Genomic DNA, 20,072 nt, shown 5'->3' with positions numbered 1-20,072 from the left:
TCTCTCCTTGATGCTGCTCACCTGAGCAACTCCCCACCTCTCCCTCTGCAGCTTAAAGCTAACCATACCCACCTCCACATACCCCCACCGCCCGACTTAGGCCGGGAGCCATCCGCCCAACCTACTCCCCATGGGAACGGGAGAGGAAGTCGGCCACGGCCATCTGCGCCCCCGGCCTATGGATCACTTTGAACTTAAAAGGCTGGAGGGCCAGATACCACCGTGTGATCCGGGCGTTGGCATCCTTCATGCGGTGGAGCCACTGGAGGGGGGCATGGTCCGAACAGAGGGTGAATGGGCGCCAAGCAGGTAATACCGCAGGGCCTCGACCGCCCACCGGATGGCCAGGCACTCTTTTTCGATTGTACTGTACCTGGCCTCCCGCTCTGACAGCTTCCGGCTGATGTATACGACCGGGCGGTCAACACCCTGCACCTGCTGGGACAAAACGGCCCCCACTCCCTGTTCGACGCGCATCAGTCTGCAGAACAAAAGGGTGTGAGGAGAGGCTCCCAAGTATATATATATATATATATATATATATATATATATATATATATATATATATATATATATATATATATATATATATGATCAATTGTATAATATACTTCTGACTCATGATATCACTGAGGTCACAACCTGTAATTATCAATGTAATAACTCCCACCTTAGTGTACACTCTGTTTTCATTGGTTATTGGTAGTTGTTAATCTCCATTTGATATTCTATTTGATATTAGGATCATTATTTTATATTTTAGATGTGTTGGCAGCCTGTGCTCAGGTTCATACTTTCACTTGATTTTTACTTTTTGTCCTTTATTTTATTCTTTTCAGTCACAGTCCCTTCCTGTATTCTTAATGATTTCCTCTTCCATTTGCCACTTCCTTGTCCTCCTTCTTCTTCTGCTTCTCTTTTTTTCCCTCTTGCTGCTTCCCTTTCTTCTCTGTGCCCTCCCTTCTCCTTCTCTCTTTCTCATCTGTCTGTCCTACCATGTTATAGTCTTCATAAAAAAGAAGTGTAGTCAGCTAGTTTGAAACATTACTACCTGCCTGCCGCTTCTGACTTCTCTTCCTCTCTTGTTCTTTGCCTTGTATGAGCTGAGCAGAGCGATGAGGGCAGCGTTAAAGCTTTGACATAGTGAAGTGTTGAAACAGCATTTTAGATAAAGAAATTAATTCCCTAACTTTAGGGAGCAATAGCCATAGGCGTCTGATTCAAATGCAAAGGTGAGCAGGTCATAAAAGATTTATTACTGAGCATGCAGAAAACAAATTATACCAGTTAGGAGCAGAAAGGCTGAAGCTGGCGGAAGGCCCATTGTATGCCCTGTTGAAGTTGGGGAAACTACTAGTTTACCCAGAAAGATAAGTTAAGTTGGACTGTGAGAGAGCTATAGCGCAGGGGCGCACGCAGCCCCACTCCTCAGGCGTGATGTGATGCCCCTTTAGTGACTAGCTGCAAACATACCTTTGTCCATCTTGGAACTACTTTCCAGAAATCCTATGACTGATTGTATTGATGCTGACTATCCATTGTCAAAATAACAAAAGCTACCAACTTCACTACCAATCAGCTTCCTACATATTATAAAACCACAACACTATAAATTCTTAGAGTTGTACTGCCTTTCTTATGTTATTGCTTATTGGAGTATTTTGCACTGATACAAGGCAGTGCAGGCAAGTGGGAGACGAGTGCCTACCATGACATTCACTGTGTAAATCATATTATGTCATACTGCAATTAAACAACAAAAGAGTCACCTTCTCAACACTATGTAGTATAAGTTTTTAAATTATATGCACAATCTTGTTTTTTTATATTAAGACTGTCTTTACAGTGGTGGAGAACTTACCTAAATAACCTTTCATCAGAACATCGGTATAAGTGCCACTTGTTGATAGTTGGGGTGAACCCCATTTACATGTCTAGACTTTGACTGGGTTTCACCTGATGAGATAAGATATGTCACTAGAGTGTAGATCCAGGCTCTTTATGGTGATAGATAACATTATATCAAAGTAGCCTGTGGCTTGCAAGTCAGCCTCTTTGGCTTTTTTCTGAAACAAGAAACAAGAAAGCTAAAGGCCTAAAACCTGTGAGATTATATAATTTCATGAATACAATACACATATAACACTAATTAAATTAAACCAAAAGGGGTGCATTATTACTTATTTGTGTGTAGAAGTGTATTATTTTATGATCAAATCCATATTCGCCTTTCATGATTGCTTATATGACGTACCCTCCCAATGCTGGTGTACGGTAAGGTCAGCCCTATGCTGAAAGATATAATGGGAACTGCCCTCAGTGTCCACTTTATTGGGTACACCTGTACAGTCTAATGCAATCTAATAGAACTGTTCTGCTATAAAGTCTACTTTTATGATGATGTTAAGTTTTTGTTGACACTGTTATAGAGGTGTTAATTCAATCATATGTTTAGCACTGAGGTCATAGTTAGTGATGGTGTTCTGCTGGACTGCATTATATTCAGAGGTGTTAATTAATATTCTGACCCCCTCATGTATGTAAATAGTGAAGGACAAACATTTTCCAATATAATGTAGTCCTGTACAACAATTCAATTCAATTCAATTTTATTTATATAGCGCCAATTCATAACAGAAGTTATCTCATTGCACTTTTCCTATACAGCAGGTCTAGACCGTACTCTTTATAATATTACCCAACAAATCCCATCATGAGCAAGCATTTGGCGACAGTGGCAAGAAAAAACTTCCTTTAAGAGGCAGAAACCTTGGATAGAACCAGACTCAATGGTGGGTGGCCATCCGCCGTTGCTGTGTTAATAAATAAATCAATAATAATAGGAATGGCAGCTATAGGAAAAATGTCAGTATTAGTAACACCACCTTTAACTATGACACATTTACACATTGCCAACATTGTCACCAAAAACTGAACATTTTGAGCTTCGCAAAGATAGCTGGGCTGTTGTAATGGACTGGATTAGATTGTACAGGTGTACCTAATAAGTGACCACTGAGTGTATGTAAACCAATTATGTTAAATTATGTGACCCTATTGAGGGCTGGCTCTATTATGCTACTTCCTGTTAAGCCCCCTACAGGCCTAGCTTCCTAGACCTCATAGCCTAACCTTAATCATTCCTCTTTAACACCAGTAGTCTCATTGATAACCCCAGTGACTTACATGCTTTATCCCAACAACATTTTCTTGAGCTTCCAGGCCAGATTGCTATTTTGTAGCTACTCAACCAAAAAAGCTGCAGGGATTGCTACATTAGATCCTGTGTAAATGGCCCTCATCTCTTTCTTATTTCCTCCCTCCCTTTACACCTTTTCCATCTTCATCCTTACCCCTATGCTCTCTTTAAATCCATCTTTTCTTCTCTCTGTCCTCCGACAGTGAGTAGCTTGAACTGGGCAGACAATATTGAAAAGATACCTGTCTTATCTTTCCTGTTCTACTTCCCTCCTCTATTCATGTTACTTCCTCTCACCTCCCTCTCTAATCTCCCACTCTCTTCTCTCTCCCTTTCTCCCCAGACAGTGTAATTCCTTTAAAATTATGAGTGAGCGAGGCCAGGTAGACTATATTGAAAGGATTTGTCAACTGACGAATGGCACGACCAAGCAGATGAAATTGTAGTGATCGTCTCACTGTGCAGCCAAGAAAATACAGCTACCTCTTTTTTGCTCAGACACACACACACACACACACACAAACAAACAAAATGGGACATAGACACAGTTGTGCTTTAACATACATACAGTACACACACTATGACAAGCACACACGGACCATACCTAAGCCCATGTACACAGGTACTCCTATAAACATGCACACACAATTTAGCCAAACTCACACATAGTATGCCAAACCCACTCAACATACTACAAACACAGTCATGTACACAACAAAGAAAACTAAACAAAAGTCACACACACAGCTGTACAGCTTTTGCATGTGAGAGGGAAGGAGAGGAGTTTTCTTATCTGAGTTATGTATTGAAGAGCAGTAGCAGTTATAATATTAACAAACTGTAACCTGTCTCAGCCTGGAAGGAAGGGGATCTTGGGTAAGCAAAAGGTACCTTTGTGAAGCGTTTTAGCCAGTGTTTCTCTTTTGGTTTTTACTAAGACCAGCCACTTCCTTATTTCTACACTATTGGCTGATGACGTTTCCATATTTCCAGCTGATTTCACATGATTGGTTGATGGCTTTTGGCAGCTGTTAGCAGCAGCCTTCTCTACATTACTGCTAACCTTTCATATTTTAAGGAAACACTGCTGTCACTTTTATTGGGTCTCTGCAAATAGTTGACTTTTGACTTGCAGAGGACATCATTGTGTGTTAGTGAGTGCTGCTTTAGTTTTTGCTGTACCTGCACACCTCTTTGTGTGTGTGTGTGTGTGTGTGTGTACTTATGCTTTTGATTGAGTGAGGGAATACTTGTGTGTTTATCTGTGTGTTTTGAGCCAATATGGAGAGAACTGAACAGTGTAGTGAGGCAGTGAAATAAATGGTCCTTTAGGCTGGATATTTGTTCAGACCAGTAGACATCCCTCTCTGTCTCCTCACTTAGACACTCACACCCACAGACACTCACAGCCGCACACAAAGTGATTGGAACCATTGTTTTTAACAGAAAACTGTAATTAAGAACGATATATATACACATGCATCCTCGAGGAGACAGAGAAACAAAGGGAGAGGAGATTGGTGTACAAAGATAGAAGAAAATAAGTGGCAAAATGTAAACCTTATACATATATAGTGCCAAAAAAAGAAATTAAATTATAGTTAAAAATTACTTGAATATGCATTTAAGATTACATCTGTTTTAAGGCCTGGTCACACCAGAAAACTCCTCACAGAGCTAGTTGGTAAACTACTGTAGCTGGTGAGCTAACTGCTAACACGCTAGCCAACCAGGCTAGCATTAGTCAGTCACAATAAGCTCTCCAAGCTTCTGTCTATTTTCTCTGTACTGGGCCTTTTTCTCCCCCTGGAATTTTGTTCTCAGGATTATACACCATTTCATTCAATACAGAGTTACAGAAGAGAGAGAAAAGCTATCTCTTCTAGCTGTCTGTCAGGTTACCAAGCTAGTTACCTCAGCTGCTAATAGGACTGTAAATTCACACACTTTATTCAAAAAATGTATTTGTACCTTTGACTCCTGTCTTATAGCTGTCTGCAAACCATTCCTCTTTTGTGGAGCAGCTTTTAGTCTGACAGAGCAGGTTTAATAAAAGTGAATGGTGCAACACAGCTAATAAGCTACAATAGCTTCCTCTATTTTGGACCCACTGGCTCTCTATTACCTCAAAGGTCACCACTGTCAAGATGGCTTGCTATTGGTCAACGGTGCAAATTCGTGGGTCAAAGGTGACCTTGACGTGATCATTTTTTGTGCGAATTTAGGCAAGGCAGGTCAAGTTTATTTGTATAGCACCTTTTTAACATCACGGTAATACAAAGTGTTTTGCCTAAGAAATAAAAGGCATTGAGACAAGATATAAAAGAAATTGACAGGAATATAAAAACACAATATAAAAATGCACACACAAACAGGATTTAAAATGATTAAAATAAAATTAAGCTAAAATAGAATAAGACCAATTAAACAGTATAATATTAATCATAGTGTAGCTACAGTGCTCTGCCAAATATGAATAAATAGTCCAAAAATGTATTTAATAAAAGGCAATGAAAAACAGATAACTCTCACCCCTGATTTAAACGAACTGAGAGTTTGAGCAGACGTCAAGTTGTCAGAGTTTGTTCCAGATATGTGATGCATAAAAACTCTTCTCCATGTTTAGTTTTGATCCTGGGGACAGTAAGCCCCAGATGATCTGAGAGGTCTGGATGGTTCATAATGGAGCAGCAGATCAGAAATGTATTTTGTGGCCCTAAAACATTCAGTGCCTTATAAATTTGTTGATGCAGAGAAAGCCAGTGCAAAGATCTGAAAACTGGAGTGATATGATCCACTGTCCTGGTCTTCGTGAGGACTCTTGCAGCAGCGTTGTGAATTAACAGCAGCTGTCTGATAGACTTTTTAGAGAAACCTGTAAAGACACCATTTCAGTAGTCGAGCCTACTGAAGAAACACATCGACAAGTTTTTCTAAGTCCTGCTGAGACATAAGTCCTTTAATTTTTGATATATTCTTAAGGTGATAGTAGGCTGATTTTGCAATTGTCTTAATGTTTATGTAATTGTCTTTGTTAATGTATGTAGCTATTAAAACTTAGGTCTGAGTCCATGACTACACCAAGATTTCTGGCTTGTTTTTTGGTCTTTAACATTAGAGATTGAAGGCTCCTTATTTCTGTTTTATCTTGGTTTAACTGGAGAAAATTGTGGCACATCCAATTATAGATTTGTTCAGTGCACTAACTCAGTGCTTGTATGGGACCATACATCGTTAATATAAATCTATGTGTCATCTGCATAATTATGGTAAGAGCGAATCCACTAATCGCATCGATTCCAGTGGAATAAAAAAATGTCACTGTAAAATGTTGCCATTAGACTGCAGGACTTCTGAGTCAATCTTTCTCTCTCTTACTTACACACTCACACCTGGAAAATGCCCAGTACAACTTGAGCTGTTGGCCACTGAGAAGGTTCACTGGAGCAGTTGGGGTTTAACTGCCTTGCTCAAGTGCACCTCAGCAGTGGTAATAAGATGTGCAAGTTTTTTTTTTCCTTCTCCCTTGCCCAGATTTATTTGGATAGTCTGCGGATCTAGCCTGCTAAGTCACAGGCCTGCATGTGTGTGTGTGTGTGTGTGTGTGCATTTTTTTTAACAGCTCATCGCCACCAGATGAAATCCCCCATATATCCCAGAAAAACAAAACACAAATAAAACTTTATCAACTCTATTGAGGAAATGAGAAGTCACCTCATTTTACTGATTGACATGTTTTCAAAAATATAAAACAGGTTTTAAATGGCTTTAATTGACTCTTGGGTAATTAAACTGAACTCTCCATGGAGTGTGTAAACATTAAACTGCATAAACAGTGAGTAGATAATGAGATTTTAAAGCATCACCTGAATCCCTAAAATAGACAACCATATTTGTTCAAATGAAGGGTTCAGTGAACCTGCCCATAGTCCCTCTGCTGTTCTGGAGAAATCATCTCCATATGCTCTCAGATCTGGTTAGTTAGACATTAAATCCTTGATGTATTGCAGGATAATTCTGTTTTACCTAGGAAATATTTTAATTCTAATATTCTAGCTATCAGTCAAATATATTTGATTGCTTTTTTGCCTATTCTATAATTATCTACCACTTAATTATTTCAACATTTTCGGCTGACCCATGACTGGCTCTTTTTACTTTACAGTTCTGATTCAGTCTAGCTGTATCATCCTGCAAACAATCATCCTCTCCTTTGGGTTTCTCTTTCACGCTCGCTCTCATTTTATGTTGTAGGTATTTAGCAGACACTCTTACCCAGAGTACCTTGCAAGGTTCACTTCCTACGTAGATTGCCTATCATTATACCCATTCGCAACAACATACATAGTCAAACCTATCCTTTGTTTATATAAATGAAGCACATATTTCCACTCCATCTCTCTTCCTCTGTGTTGCTTACTCTTTCTCCTCTCTGTTCTTTCTGCTTTGTTGACTTTTCATTTATCCCTCTTCCTGTCTGAGTGCCTCCTGACCTTTACCAAACAAAACACACACAAACACACATTCATACACATTATATACACAAATACATGATACAGGATGGAAAGGGATGAATATAGCTATTTTTAAAGGTTATCTGGCCCACAGCTATTAACAGCTAACAATACAATGGTTTGGTTTTAGAGAGAGAATAGTCAAGTCAAGAGAAGGAGGGACAAAGTATGCTCATTGCTCATGTATTTTATCAGCATTGACACAACTTGCCATTAATGCCAACAATTCCATTTTTATTAGTGCTTATGTTCCTGTCATGTATGTTTTCTGTGACATGTAGCACACTAGGTTGTGGTACATCGAGGAAATCATTGACTGCCACTTGTCAAGGCCTGTTCTCAACCTAATTTTAATACAATAATAATGTGCGTGTGTGTGTGTGAATGCATATTATGTGCCTGCATTGCTGCAGACACCTAATTTGCTTCAAAGTCTGACAAATGGGCTGTTTTATGCAGTTCTTACATAAACTAGGCATTTTAATGTCAATGTATTCAAATGAGTGAATGAACACAAACACTCACAGTGCTGTTCACATCTTTGTTCTTGTATTAGAAAGAATGTAAATACATATATTCCCGAGATCTTGAACCCAAGAGCATGCTAATGAAAAAAATACTGTAGTAGTTTGTCCTCAGGGGAGGTGATTGGTAAAGATCTCAACATATTTTAGAGTTCTTACGTTGATATTTAGATTTTAGATTGAGCTAACCTTTTATCATCTATTTTCTTGAGACCCTCTGGCGGAATAATCTCATAATTGAGTTTATATTTTACATAGACTTTTTTTGTGTCAAAGTTATTCAGTGCATTTTAAATGTGTATTTTACTCAAAGAATGCGGTAAATAAAAAGGTGGAGAGAATACTAATTGTTTTCACAATTGCCTTAGACTACCCACAGTAAAACATCAGCGCTTTTAAGAAAAGGAATGTGTTTTCTTTGGCATGCTGAGTGTTGAGTGTTTGTACAATGATCTGAATTGAAAAATTCATAGCATAATATTTAATGTTAGCCTAAAGTGGTGGTAAAATATATCAATACAATGTTGGGTAAACTGATTACATCCTCAACTATAGTAGACATTTTTTTTTATTTACCAGTCTCTTTCTCATATAGATAAGTCCATGTTATTTAAAGACAAACAGACTTGATGTTTTGACCTCATTCGCAGACCTGGGTCCCTTAAAAAAAAAAACACACAAAAAAAACCAAAAACAACAACTAATCCATCAGATTAATTGGAGCAGTAGCAGATTAAAGTTGTACCACAGACTCCCATTGTTGTCCAGAAACTCACTAACACATCAGTGAGCCAAATAGAATCTCTGGGTGTTTTATATTGAGCCAGTCCCACATAGACTGTCCTGCTGTCATAGATACTCACTAGTGCACCAAATGTATATAAATGTGCAGCTGAAAATAGTCCCCAGCATAAACAATAATTACTCCTGTTTGAGAACAATTTGCTAAAAACTACAGTGCCCAGCTGTTTTGGGAAATTGCTTTAAAGTTTTTTTTAAAAACAAAACCATATATTTGTGGCCACACACACACTTTCTTTCACACAGACAAATTCTCCCTAAACAGTCTCATTCACAAACACGCATTTACTTTACTGGTTTTCAGTATACACATGCATAGCTACATACACTGAAACACACACACTCTCAGCTCTGCACACTAATGAATGGAACTCCTGCATTCTAATCCATCAGATTAATTGGAAGTGCCTGGCCATGAATTGAGGAATTTTTCATCCCCTAAGCACTGCTTTTGCCCATAGCCTCTTATCTGCAGTTTCTGTTTATGTTGAGGAAGTAACATGCAAAGAACAGTGTCTTGAAAAATAGTATGAATTGATGTTTGTTTAGTTTTAGTAATGAAATTCCTCCCTCGGATATTGATGTCGTTGTCTTTTATCAATCTGTGGTTTTTCAAGCTTTTCAGGAGTTATTATGTGACCTTTTTTGTAATATATTTTTTACTCCCCCTCAGTTTCCTTTAATCTGCTTCATCCACTCGGTTCATCTACTTTTTTTTCCTGTACAGTTATTGAACATTTTACAAAGATGCTCTTTGAATCTTGGATGAAATCGGGGATTAATTTACCTAATCCCAGTACGAGTCAGGATATTTAAGACACTAAAACATCTCATCTCATCTTGAGCCCAGTTCCAGTTTCCTTGACAGTTTCCTTGGTTTTCTACAAAATCTCTACAATAAGTGTATTTGTGTGCATTTGCATGAGTGTGCTGTCATAAATCAGTAGTTAACTACAATATACACAAAGAACCTGATCATATTCAGTTTGTGTTTATAGAGGAGAGTTGATTAAACTCTGTGGTCATTGTGTCACACTTATCAATTTGCACATGTGTAGTTTGTGGTGCTGTTGACTTGAATTGCGTTATATGGATTTTGTCCACTCCCATAAAGTTTCATAAAGGTAGGATTTATTGTGGAGCTGCTGTATTTGAGTGCACTGGATGTGACTCGGTGTACCTTATAAACTGGTAACTCAGCAAATGTATGGGCTTAGATAAGAGTAGGAAAGGCTCTCATTTTAAATGATTGCTGGACCAGAGTGTAAAGGATGACCTGCAAGTTCCATTTTGAAATTGTTCAACAGACAAGGCAATATAATACATGAGTACACCTCATTTTACATGGTACCATAGTGCTTCACAACAATGGTAGTTAATCAGCACCCAAGTCACTCCCCTAAATTTTATGTGCTTGCTTGTCCAAAAACTAAATGCCATTACGAATGTTATGCCAGCAAGCTAAAACATAAGATGTTTCTTTGCTTGTGTGTTTGTGTTTTTCCACATTAATTTAATGTCAGTGTTGCACCAGCAAGTGTCCTAACCCTTGTGCTAGCAGCTTTTACCTTTTAATATCCTAGAATTGAACTAATTTAATGAATTTAACATAACATAATAGAAATTTATCACTACTGAGTTCCCCTTGCAAGTAGTTCTCATGTCGTAATTAGGAATGCAAAAAGAAATCTCTTACCAACTTCCAAATAAAGTGCAGCACAACCAAAACAAACTTTTTTTCATGGCGGTAATAAAGGAGCCTTGGTTTGTCAGTCAATACGTATCTTGATAACAATTCAAAAATCCCAGCTAATGCAGGTTTGTCTTGAAGACAAAAATATCTGTTTCAGACTTTAGCCTTTGTCGTTTTTATGTCTGCTTTCAAGTGCAAAAATTCTTCATTTCACTCCACTGAAGCAAGAAAAAGCTGTCCACCCTTTACTTCTCCTTTGTCATCTTCTATTCATCTTTCCATCCTTATTCCTGTCTGATAGGGAAATAAATGAACACAGGGGCAGTCAAGTGGAAAAACACACCGTAAACCTAGACACTAATAATCTGCAGGGATTCAACAATGTGAAACACACTGAAAGACTTCCGTCCTCTCTCTCTCCTTCTATTTGTCTCACTTCCACTTTGCCTTCCTTTGTCTGTCTCTCTGCTTTTCTCCCATCACACACAGACAGATGCCAGTCAAATTAGGCCTCTGACATCTTATCAGAGAAGCTTGCTTGTGCAGAGCTTGAGTGCAGAGAAAATTTGGCACCTTTTATGTGGATGTCCAGTCAGTGTTGGTGGTAAATGCAGTCAATTGAAGAAAATAAATTCCTCAGTGCTTGATATATTGACTGAGAAAGCTGAGTTATCCTTAGCGGCACTGCCAGCAGAGCCGTGCCAGCAGTGCCTACATATACAAGGACACATTACTTGTGAGCTTCTGACGCCCACGCTCACCCAGCGGGCTTCTGTATAACAACAAAGCTAACCAAGTCTAGCTGCACTACTACTTTGGATGTCAGATATTGTCAGTCAAGTATCACTGGTGGATGTAAAGACTTTGCAAAGACTAAATTAATATTGTTATCCTAACTGTAACCAAATTCTAATATGAATCCTATTCAAGACTGAACTCTTAAACAACCCTCAAAAGAAGTAGGAACTGACTAAAATTACCTCACTGCATTAACCTTCAGGTGTAAAACTCAAACTGATGGTGACAAACACTGTTGCTTATGGTAATTGTCACACAATTCACAGATTGATACATACTAGTGCATTAATGAAATGTCACCGCTAAACTCAAAAAACATTCACTACTACACTCAGGGGCCATAATTATGGCTGTAAAAATTACCTTGACAAAGACAATCTTGTCAAAACATTGTTTAACATTTAAATGTTAATAAATAAATTCACCACTAGCACTGATGTACTTACATCAAGGTTGCTAGCATCAAATTTATCTTGGATCCTCATCCTCAATTGAATCTCTACAGAGTATGCGCTGTAGCTGCGCTATCAGTCCCTGCAAAAAAACATCAAGAGCTTAAAGGTCAGTGTATCAAGGGATGCATTTGTTATATGTCAATTATTCAGGTCATAACATTTTTTCTCATTTTACTCTCACAGGTAGTACTGTTAAATTGTTTGTTTTAAGTCAAGAGGAATTAATTAAGCTAAGCCTTATGGCTGTATCAGCTACTAACAGGCCGTACATATGCTAAATGCCTTCAGTTGCCAGTAAACAAAAAAAGGATGCAAGTCTTACCTGGTCCTCTTCTTGTGTTAAGAACCGTGCACTGAGCTCAGTGTTGGTGTCAGTTCATTTAGGTTAACACATAGCCCACACACGCAGACTGAAACTGAACCAAAATACTGCAGGGATGAGGATTACTAGGCCTCACACAAGAACATGTTTGTATTGTTATCCTAACCTTTCTTACTTTTTTCCTGTGAGGTTTGCTTGTGTTCCAAGTCGGAGTCACCAAACTCTTATAACTACACAAAATTGTCGTAAATGCTCGTTTCAGTCTGATGAAGGCCATCTGTTCATGAGCAGGTGTGCTTTTATGAGATTTGATCATTATCATAATCGCCCCTAAAATTGCCTTATAATTTTATGTACAAAAATGTCACCCAAAAGAAGAATTTCACATGGTGGAGCTTCAAGTTCTGCTGTCGGAAATCAGCAGACAAAAAGATAACAAATTTAGCAGTGTCAGTAGTGGTATCAGAGGACTTAGAAAATATTAATAGTACAACATGTCATCAGAGCAGTGCTGTACTGTGACAGAACTAAAGTAATCATAATTGTGCTTTTGTAACACATGTCAAATGTCATGCCAATACAGCCTATGGAATTGAATTGAAGTGAATTGAAGTGTGAGTGTTCTGATATGAAATTAGAAACTAGAAAACATCTTAATAAAGCAAAGTACCTAAGAGAAAATCCATTTTCTTAAATAATTTTTTGTCATGAGGCCTATTGCCCATCACAGTCTCAACAAAAGGGTTGCAGCCTCAGCGGCACACCGCTCTCTGCTTCCTCCACTCTCGCTTCTCTGGTGTCTGCACTCAGAGTGGCTCATATTAGTAAGACCTGCACTCTTGAGTATTGGCAACAAATAAAAAATAACAAATGACAACCTGTGACTGTGACATTACTGATTGTAAGGGAATGAATGTGAGTCTCCAAATGAATAGAAATCTGGATAAATTATCTTCAGTGTTATCCATTTTCTGGAACAAAGCAGAGGTTTTGAGATTATTGTTCGTCTGGCTTTGTGTAGTAGTTTTGTTGCATGAAAGATTTGGCAAGTTGAACAGTGGGAGTCTCCATTTAGTGGTTGTGTGTATGTGTGTGTGAGTGGTCCTGTAGGGTTAGATTGACCTCCCTGCTCACTCAGTAAAAAGGTAGCCCCTCTATAGACCTACTCACTACATGGTAGAAATCTTTATGACTCTCAATACACAAGCACAGACACATGCATGCACACTGAATCTGATCTGCACACACTCAGAAATGACATACTCCTGCTCATACATTTGACAAAACCATGTGCAGTTCTGTTAAACACACAAGAAAGCAAAAGTACTGGCTATTCTGTTCTAGATTTCCTGTCAATTATGATACAGCAAAAGATAAGATTAACCCGGGTACTGGACGCCATTTGGGCTACAACTAAGTCCAGGTTTGCTTATATCAGGGACAGTTATTGTACTTACAGATAGAGAGATGTGGGTCATCATTTTAGGTTCATATGCCTTTAGAAGTTTCTCTCTTGGGATGCTACAAGATTTTTACTCATTCTGTAACTTTATGTACACTGAAGACATTTGTCACAATTTAAAGGTTATGACCTCTTTATCAATGCCTTTCCAACCCTTTTCTTTATTTACTGTTTCCAATTTTTCTGTTAGATATCACCCACTGTACAATCCTGCTCATCATTCATACATCAACCCTCTATTTCCTTACTGTATTTTTCTTTAATTCTTCAGTTCGGAAATTTCACTGAGGATGTTACCTACAGTGCAATGTTAAACTAATATATGTGTCTGTCTCTCTCCCTCTCTTTCTCTTCCTCAGAGTTATATTCATGGCAGCAGTCAGGCTCAGTTTGTGGCTGAGTCTCACATCATCCTTCTTCTGAGTATCCTTTCACCAACGTGTGATTGTATGTTTCATGTGCTGGCTTAATTGAAACATGGTGCTGCAAAATGCAAATCATCCATAGCAATTGAACTCTCTGTGAAATGTCCAACACCGCATCTTGGCCAGATTCCTTTAATTCTCCGTTTGCTTACACAAAACACCTAGCGAGCCACCTTTTATATGTCTGAAACAGCATCCAATTTTGCTGTCTGCTACATTTATTTTCCCAACACGAAAGCTTTGTCATCTGTGTGCATTCTCCATAGGGAGGCTGCCTGCTGGACTGAACAAACAGACAATACAAAGACAAGAGATTGTCCTCTTTTAACTTCACCTCCTTGGCTGATCTGTTCCAAATTCAACCCCTGATTATAGGCTGTGTCTCTGTGTGTGTGTTTGCCTGTGTATTTGTTTGGCAGGATAAATGTTTCTGTTTGTGTTTGTCTACTTCTCTGTCTGCTTGTGTACCCATGTGTACTTGCACTGGTGCTTTTGTATGTGGGTAATGATACCGTTCATTCCTAGCTGTTGTGTTTGTCCCCATGAGAAATAGCAGGTCCAAGGTCGCACCTGCTGCAGAGCCATATTTGTTTGTCCACGCTCACAGTTTATTTTTTTTATTTTCTGCCTATCTGATTACATTTAAATGAAACACACACACACATTCACACACACTGAAACACTAACACACCTACCCTGTCTGTGCAGGTGGTGTAAACACATTTTATGACTGTCATAGATGCAGTTTCCCCATGGACTTAACCTTGTTTAATTCCTTGCACACACATGCACACACACCCAGGTACCATGTGCAGTTGCATAACTATACCATTTAGGATGAAACAGAGATGTATGTACTTCTCTCCTTCTGACACGCACACTGACCTATAGCCAGACAGATGCTGTCATATGATATGATGTTTTGGTTTTTTTTTCAATCATAATGTGAATGATAATCAGATGGGACAGGATCAATTAATTATGTCAATCAAACAAACAGTCAGGGTGGGAATTCTGACCCCTCAGGCAGTCCCTCTGGAATTTCTAAATTCTACCAGCCAGTTACTGTATAATTAATGTACTGTTTTTATTTATGTGTTATGTGAACAATAGAATGCTTAAAGCTGCTATCTGTAACTTGCAGCACCTTCAAACCCCAGCAAACAATATTTTAATATTACTTTTAAGAAAAACGTCAATGATGAAATATATGACTGGAAAAACAGCCTTTTATTTCTCTCAAAACAATTCAGGTGCAGTTTGAAATGTTTTATAACTGCGCATGCATGAACTATGGAAAATGGCCTCATATTAGCTGCAATGAATATGCCGATATCTCTTGTTATTGCCATTGCTCTAAGACTTGACTGTGGAAGTCGAGGTGCAAAGGCTTTAGTCAGCGTTGCCTGGCCTTTCAGTGTTTTCTTCACAGGCACAGTTGATTTTAGTATGGAGCTGTGGTGGTTCTGTAGGTGTCTTTGAATAGTGCTCGTGTTTGCCACGGTGAATGGCAATGTTTTCTTACAGTGCTTACATATTGTTCGTGTCTTGTTTGTCACTCTGTCGCTTTTTATTATTTCCACTGGGTACCCAAAATGCTTCCACACGAACGATTTAAAAGTGGCGGGGGCACCTTCAGTGCTAATATCATCAGACACCGAAGTCATGCTAGCTGCAGCTAGATGGGCTACTACTCTGCAAGACAGCTTTTCAGCTCAACAAGAAATATCACGTTTTAATTTCGCGAGATCTAATGGCATAATGGAACATAATGGATTTCAGCTATAATGCAGATATCTAAAAATCTAAAGCTAACATTCGTTTGTATTCCAAAGAATAGAATGCTTATTGTAAATAGACTTGAGCTGTTTCAGTGGAGTGGAAGCAATTGATTGGTGCCAAGGAAAACTAGGATTAGAGCTTTCACCACCCTACTTGTCAGACTTTTTGTTTTGGTAATGTGCACATGAGCTAGTCCTGTTCAAAATTGTACCAATCTTATACATTCCAGTTTGACTTTAATATCAATCAGTCAAGCGGGAAAAAGATACATTTTTATGCAACTGATATACATATGGATGTTGCGTGAATATTTTCCAGAATAATTAGGGTACACTATGACAGATACAATAAATGCAAATGGCAGAACTGGAAATACAATGGCCAGATTGGACACTAGCCACGGTGGCAGTATACAGTGGTCTATTTAAGATAACCTGCTTCACACATATCTGATGTTCTGTTGCTGTAGACAGGTGTGGGTGCACCCTACAGGGAAAAGTTTTTTATAGTTACAATTCAGTGCAGTTGCACAGTCTATACACTGATAAGTCTCCCTTTGTTATCATGACTTCATTATCACACTGTGATACACCCAAAATGCCACCTTCTATGGTTCAGTTCTATTGCTGTATGTGGAGATATCTCTCATGTCATGCCTGCATATCATGTCTGTTACCACATCATCAAGAGGATGCCTCAGATCCTTCTCTGTATCTCCCCATGTGGCAGCCTTTGTTTGTGCACCCCATCAGGTTTTCTAAAGTTATGTGGATTTGTATGCAGAGCAGGCTGTAATTATATGCCACCTGAGGCTGTGTTTTGCAGTGATTTTAGAACAGTTTCAAGTGTTGAATGGAGCGCTGCTTGCTTCTATAAAATAGAGATGTTCATAATATTCTATGAATTGTTCATAATTAAATGTTTATTTCTTTTTTTCAATGAGTCTCATAACTCATAGAACCATAGTGTAGGTCAACCAGTTTGAAAAATGACCAATTGATTTTTCAGTCAAGTCAATATCACAAAATGTCTCATTGGGCTTAACAGGCCCATGTCAGCAGTGGTTCCCCTCCCAGTCCAAGCTCTCTACAAAGACATGAGAAAACTCTCCAAAAATGTTAAAACATAAAGGAAATATAAGAAATCCTAGCAAAGTAAATTCAAAGTAAGATCTCCACCTCTCCATGGTTAGCTGGATCTACAATAGTTGCCGCAGATTGAGAATAGAAATTACAAAAAGTATTTGCAGGTAATAGATAAGTCAAAATAAGCTGATATCAGTTAAGAGATCTCACCAACACACAGTCACAGTGACTTTTTGTCATAAAATCTTGATTGACGGTATGTTTTTCATTTTTGCAACAATTACCTTTTCATCTCCATGTCAACAAGATTCAGAATCAGCTCAGTCAGGGTTCAATTGTTGTACCTTGCTACAACTGTGTGCTGTTGTAATCCATCACACTACTTGAGAGCATAATTTTCTACAGAAGCGAGGACCATGATATGAGTGCTCTGCTATGTTTGCAGAGTTCATATCACATCTTTGAGGGCTTTTAAAAAATCATTGAATTGCGAATCCATTACAATGTTTTCTTTCCAAGGTTAAGGCTGTACCACTGCAGATTTAATTCTATATATATATATATATATATATATATATATATATATATATATATATATATATATATATATATATATATATATATATAATACACACACACAGTTTGTTAGTTTTGTGTTGCCATTTGAGCCCTCTCTCGAACAAAAAATAACACAAACCTGCTTGTGATTCATTCGAAACACATTTTCTCCTTTCACTACTTAGGAAAACAGAGTGACCAGCAGACTCCTGTTTTAATTTTAGTCTTCTATTACAGCCTTCAAAATTAGCAGGTTAATTAACTCCTCTCTATCTCAACAAAACATGATATGAGCTTTAATTAGATAGTATTTAATGTAGGGCTTTTGTACTGGGTTGCTTAACATTGTGCAAGTGTTAATGTTATTGTGTCCACACACTGTATTTGTACTTTGTGCTGTTATAGTACATGTGACTGATGTTCTTGCTAATCTGCTTGAGTGCTTCTATGCACATGTATGTATATGTGCGTATCTGTAAGTGCATATGTGTGTCCAGCAGTTCTTCCTGGGGCAGTGTGTACTTCCAGCTTCTCCCTCTCCTGTATGCAAGTGTGTTGTTTCCTTGACAACCTTGTCCCAGATGCTGCAATCACCATGGGGATGGTGCTGCTAAATGAGGCTGCCACCTCCAAGGGAGACGTTGGCAAGAGGAGAAGTAAGTAGAGAAGATAGTTTTTTCTTCTTGTCCTTTTTCTTTCCTTTTTCAAGCTCCAGTTCCTCAGTTTTGGAGCGTTCTGAGCGAAACAATTGTCAGGAATGTAAGCAAGGTGTGTGTTTTGCTTAAACTGAGTGGCATAGTTGTTAGAGCCACCTTGTAGCTACCAGGTAGATGATTTATCCTTACAACACCCGTGTGTGCATCAAAATCCATGTTTCAAGAGGAAGCACTGGTGCTGGAGAGGTTAAAATTATTTTTCAACAAAAACACATCCTGTAAAGCATTAATTCTCATTAGATGTATAATAAGATGTGTTAGAATTACAGTATAACTGAGAAAAACACAAAGCAACCAGGTAACATGAGTTGCACATTCACACACAAGTATTGTCCAGCTATAAATGTGTTAACTAATTAACATTTTTTATAGTCAAAGGTAGGGATGTCGTGATATACCAGTATTGATGATAATCGTGATATTTAAAAATGAAATATTGATATCATGTTAATAATACACATATGTAAATATTCCAGCACCTCTTAAAGGTGGGGTATGCAATTCTGGAGAAATCAAATACCATGACATATACAGTACAGTAGCAAACAACGACACAGCAAGTAATGTAACTAGTGTTAGCTAGGTTGTGGATTAACTTAGCTAGGTTTTGGGTTAGCAAACTGTCCCTACAGTTGCTGCTGCGAAGCCAGAGAGGACGAGACAGGTTCCCAGAGCCAGCAAACCAGCTCCAGACAGCAATACTCACAACTCTCCTGCTACTATAGCAAACATCACAACAACAGCAAATCTTGGCAAACTAGAAAGCAAGCTGAATGTCCGTGGGCAAGTCATTTAACATTACCTGACACACAAATCATGGCTGGAATAGTGTTGTGTGGCTCGGTCCAACCCACTTTGTTTATTTCCCATTTACAGAGCCAGGGCTGTGTACAAACACCAGATTTTTTTTTTTTTTCAGCACACACATTGAATGGACATCTAGCGGAAAGTGGGGAGATATTTGCTGAATTTGACAAAAAGACGTGTATTGGACTGGAATCGCATACCCCACCTTTAAATCATTTCCGTTTCGTCATAGTAGGTGGCGGGAATGCACCTTAATGTTGGTTGCCATCTGCCATAAAACGTTAAAAAGAAGATGCACTAACTAGCTAGCTTTTAGCTAGTTTTTAGGTAGCTAACTTGTTTTAAATTTTCTATAGATATCACGATAATATCATTATCGTGAATTCTTTTGACCTTGATAATTGTATAGTGAAAATCTGATATTGTGGCAGCCCTAGTTGAAGGCAAACCACACGTTCAGGTATTAACACACATTTTCCTGGCTGCTGTTTACAGTTTTTCCTCCTAAATCTTTTAGAAAAGGGCATCCTGTGACTGCAACATTAACAGCAGGGAAATCCTTTTTCCTCTCAGGCTCTTATCTGTCAGACTTACCCTGAGTGTTGAGAGGATTCTCCTTCTTTAAGATTGGACATACACTCGCCAACTTCATAAGCAGTTATTTCTTTGCAAGGCCTCTTGCCACCACTCTCTATTGCCGGAAAATAACATTTCATTACATGGCTTCTTAACCACTCCAGGCTACACTGAATAGGACAAATGTCTTTGCAGTCTCCTCTTATGCTTTGTGCTCACTAGCCAATGTTTTGTCAGAATAAATGTCCTATTTCTTGAGCATACTGTAATTTACACCTTGATGATGGAACAGTAGGCGCACAGGAAGACGATTTAAGAACATGTGGTAGCACATTACAAGATGCAGTTTCTTTAT

The 20,072-nt window shown here is 38.5% G+C and overlaps 1 protein-coding gene across 2 annotated transcripts in view; it reads left to right on the top strand.

Annotated features, from left to right (window-relative positions):
- tusc3 (tumor suppressor candidate 3) overlaps nt 1-20,072 on the top strand; it is a 74,763-nt gene that overhangs the window by 44,252 nt on the left and 10,439 nt on the right. Inside the window, exons 8-9 of one of the 2 annotated variants that reach the window (XM_044190481.1) lie at nt 14,128-14,191; nt 18,200-18,274. The exons of the other annotated variant lie outside the window; for it this stretch is intronic. Of the exons in view, the coding sequence (XP_044046416.1) occupies nt 14,128-14,191; nt 18,200-18,274 (139 nt within the window). The remainder of the gene's footprint in view (nt 1-14,127; nt 14,192-18,199; nt 18,275-20,072) is intronic. 2 annotated transcript variants of the gene reach the window in all.

This window comes from Siniperca chuatsi, linkage group LG3 (genome assembly GCF_020085105.1).
Source record: "Siniperca chuatsi isolate FFG_IHB_CAS linkage group LG3, ASM2008510v1, whole genome shotgun sequence".
NCBI classification, from domain to species: domain Eukaryota; kingdom Metazoa; phylum Chordata; class Actinopteri; order Centrarchiformes; family Sinipercidae; genus Siniperca; species Siniperca chuatsi.
The sequence above is the reverse complement of the archived record's forward strand: the minus strand, read 5'-3'. Positions and strand labels throughout refer to the sequence as shown.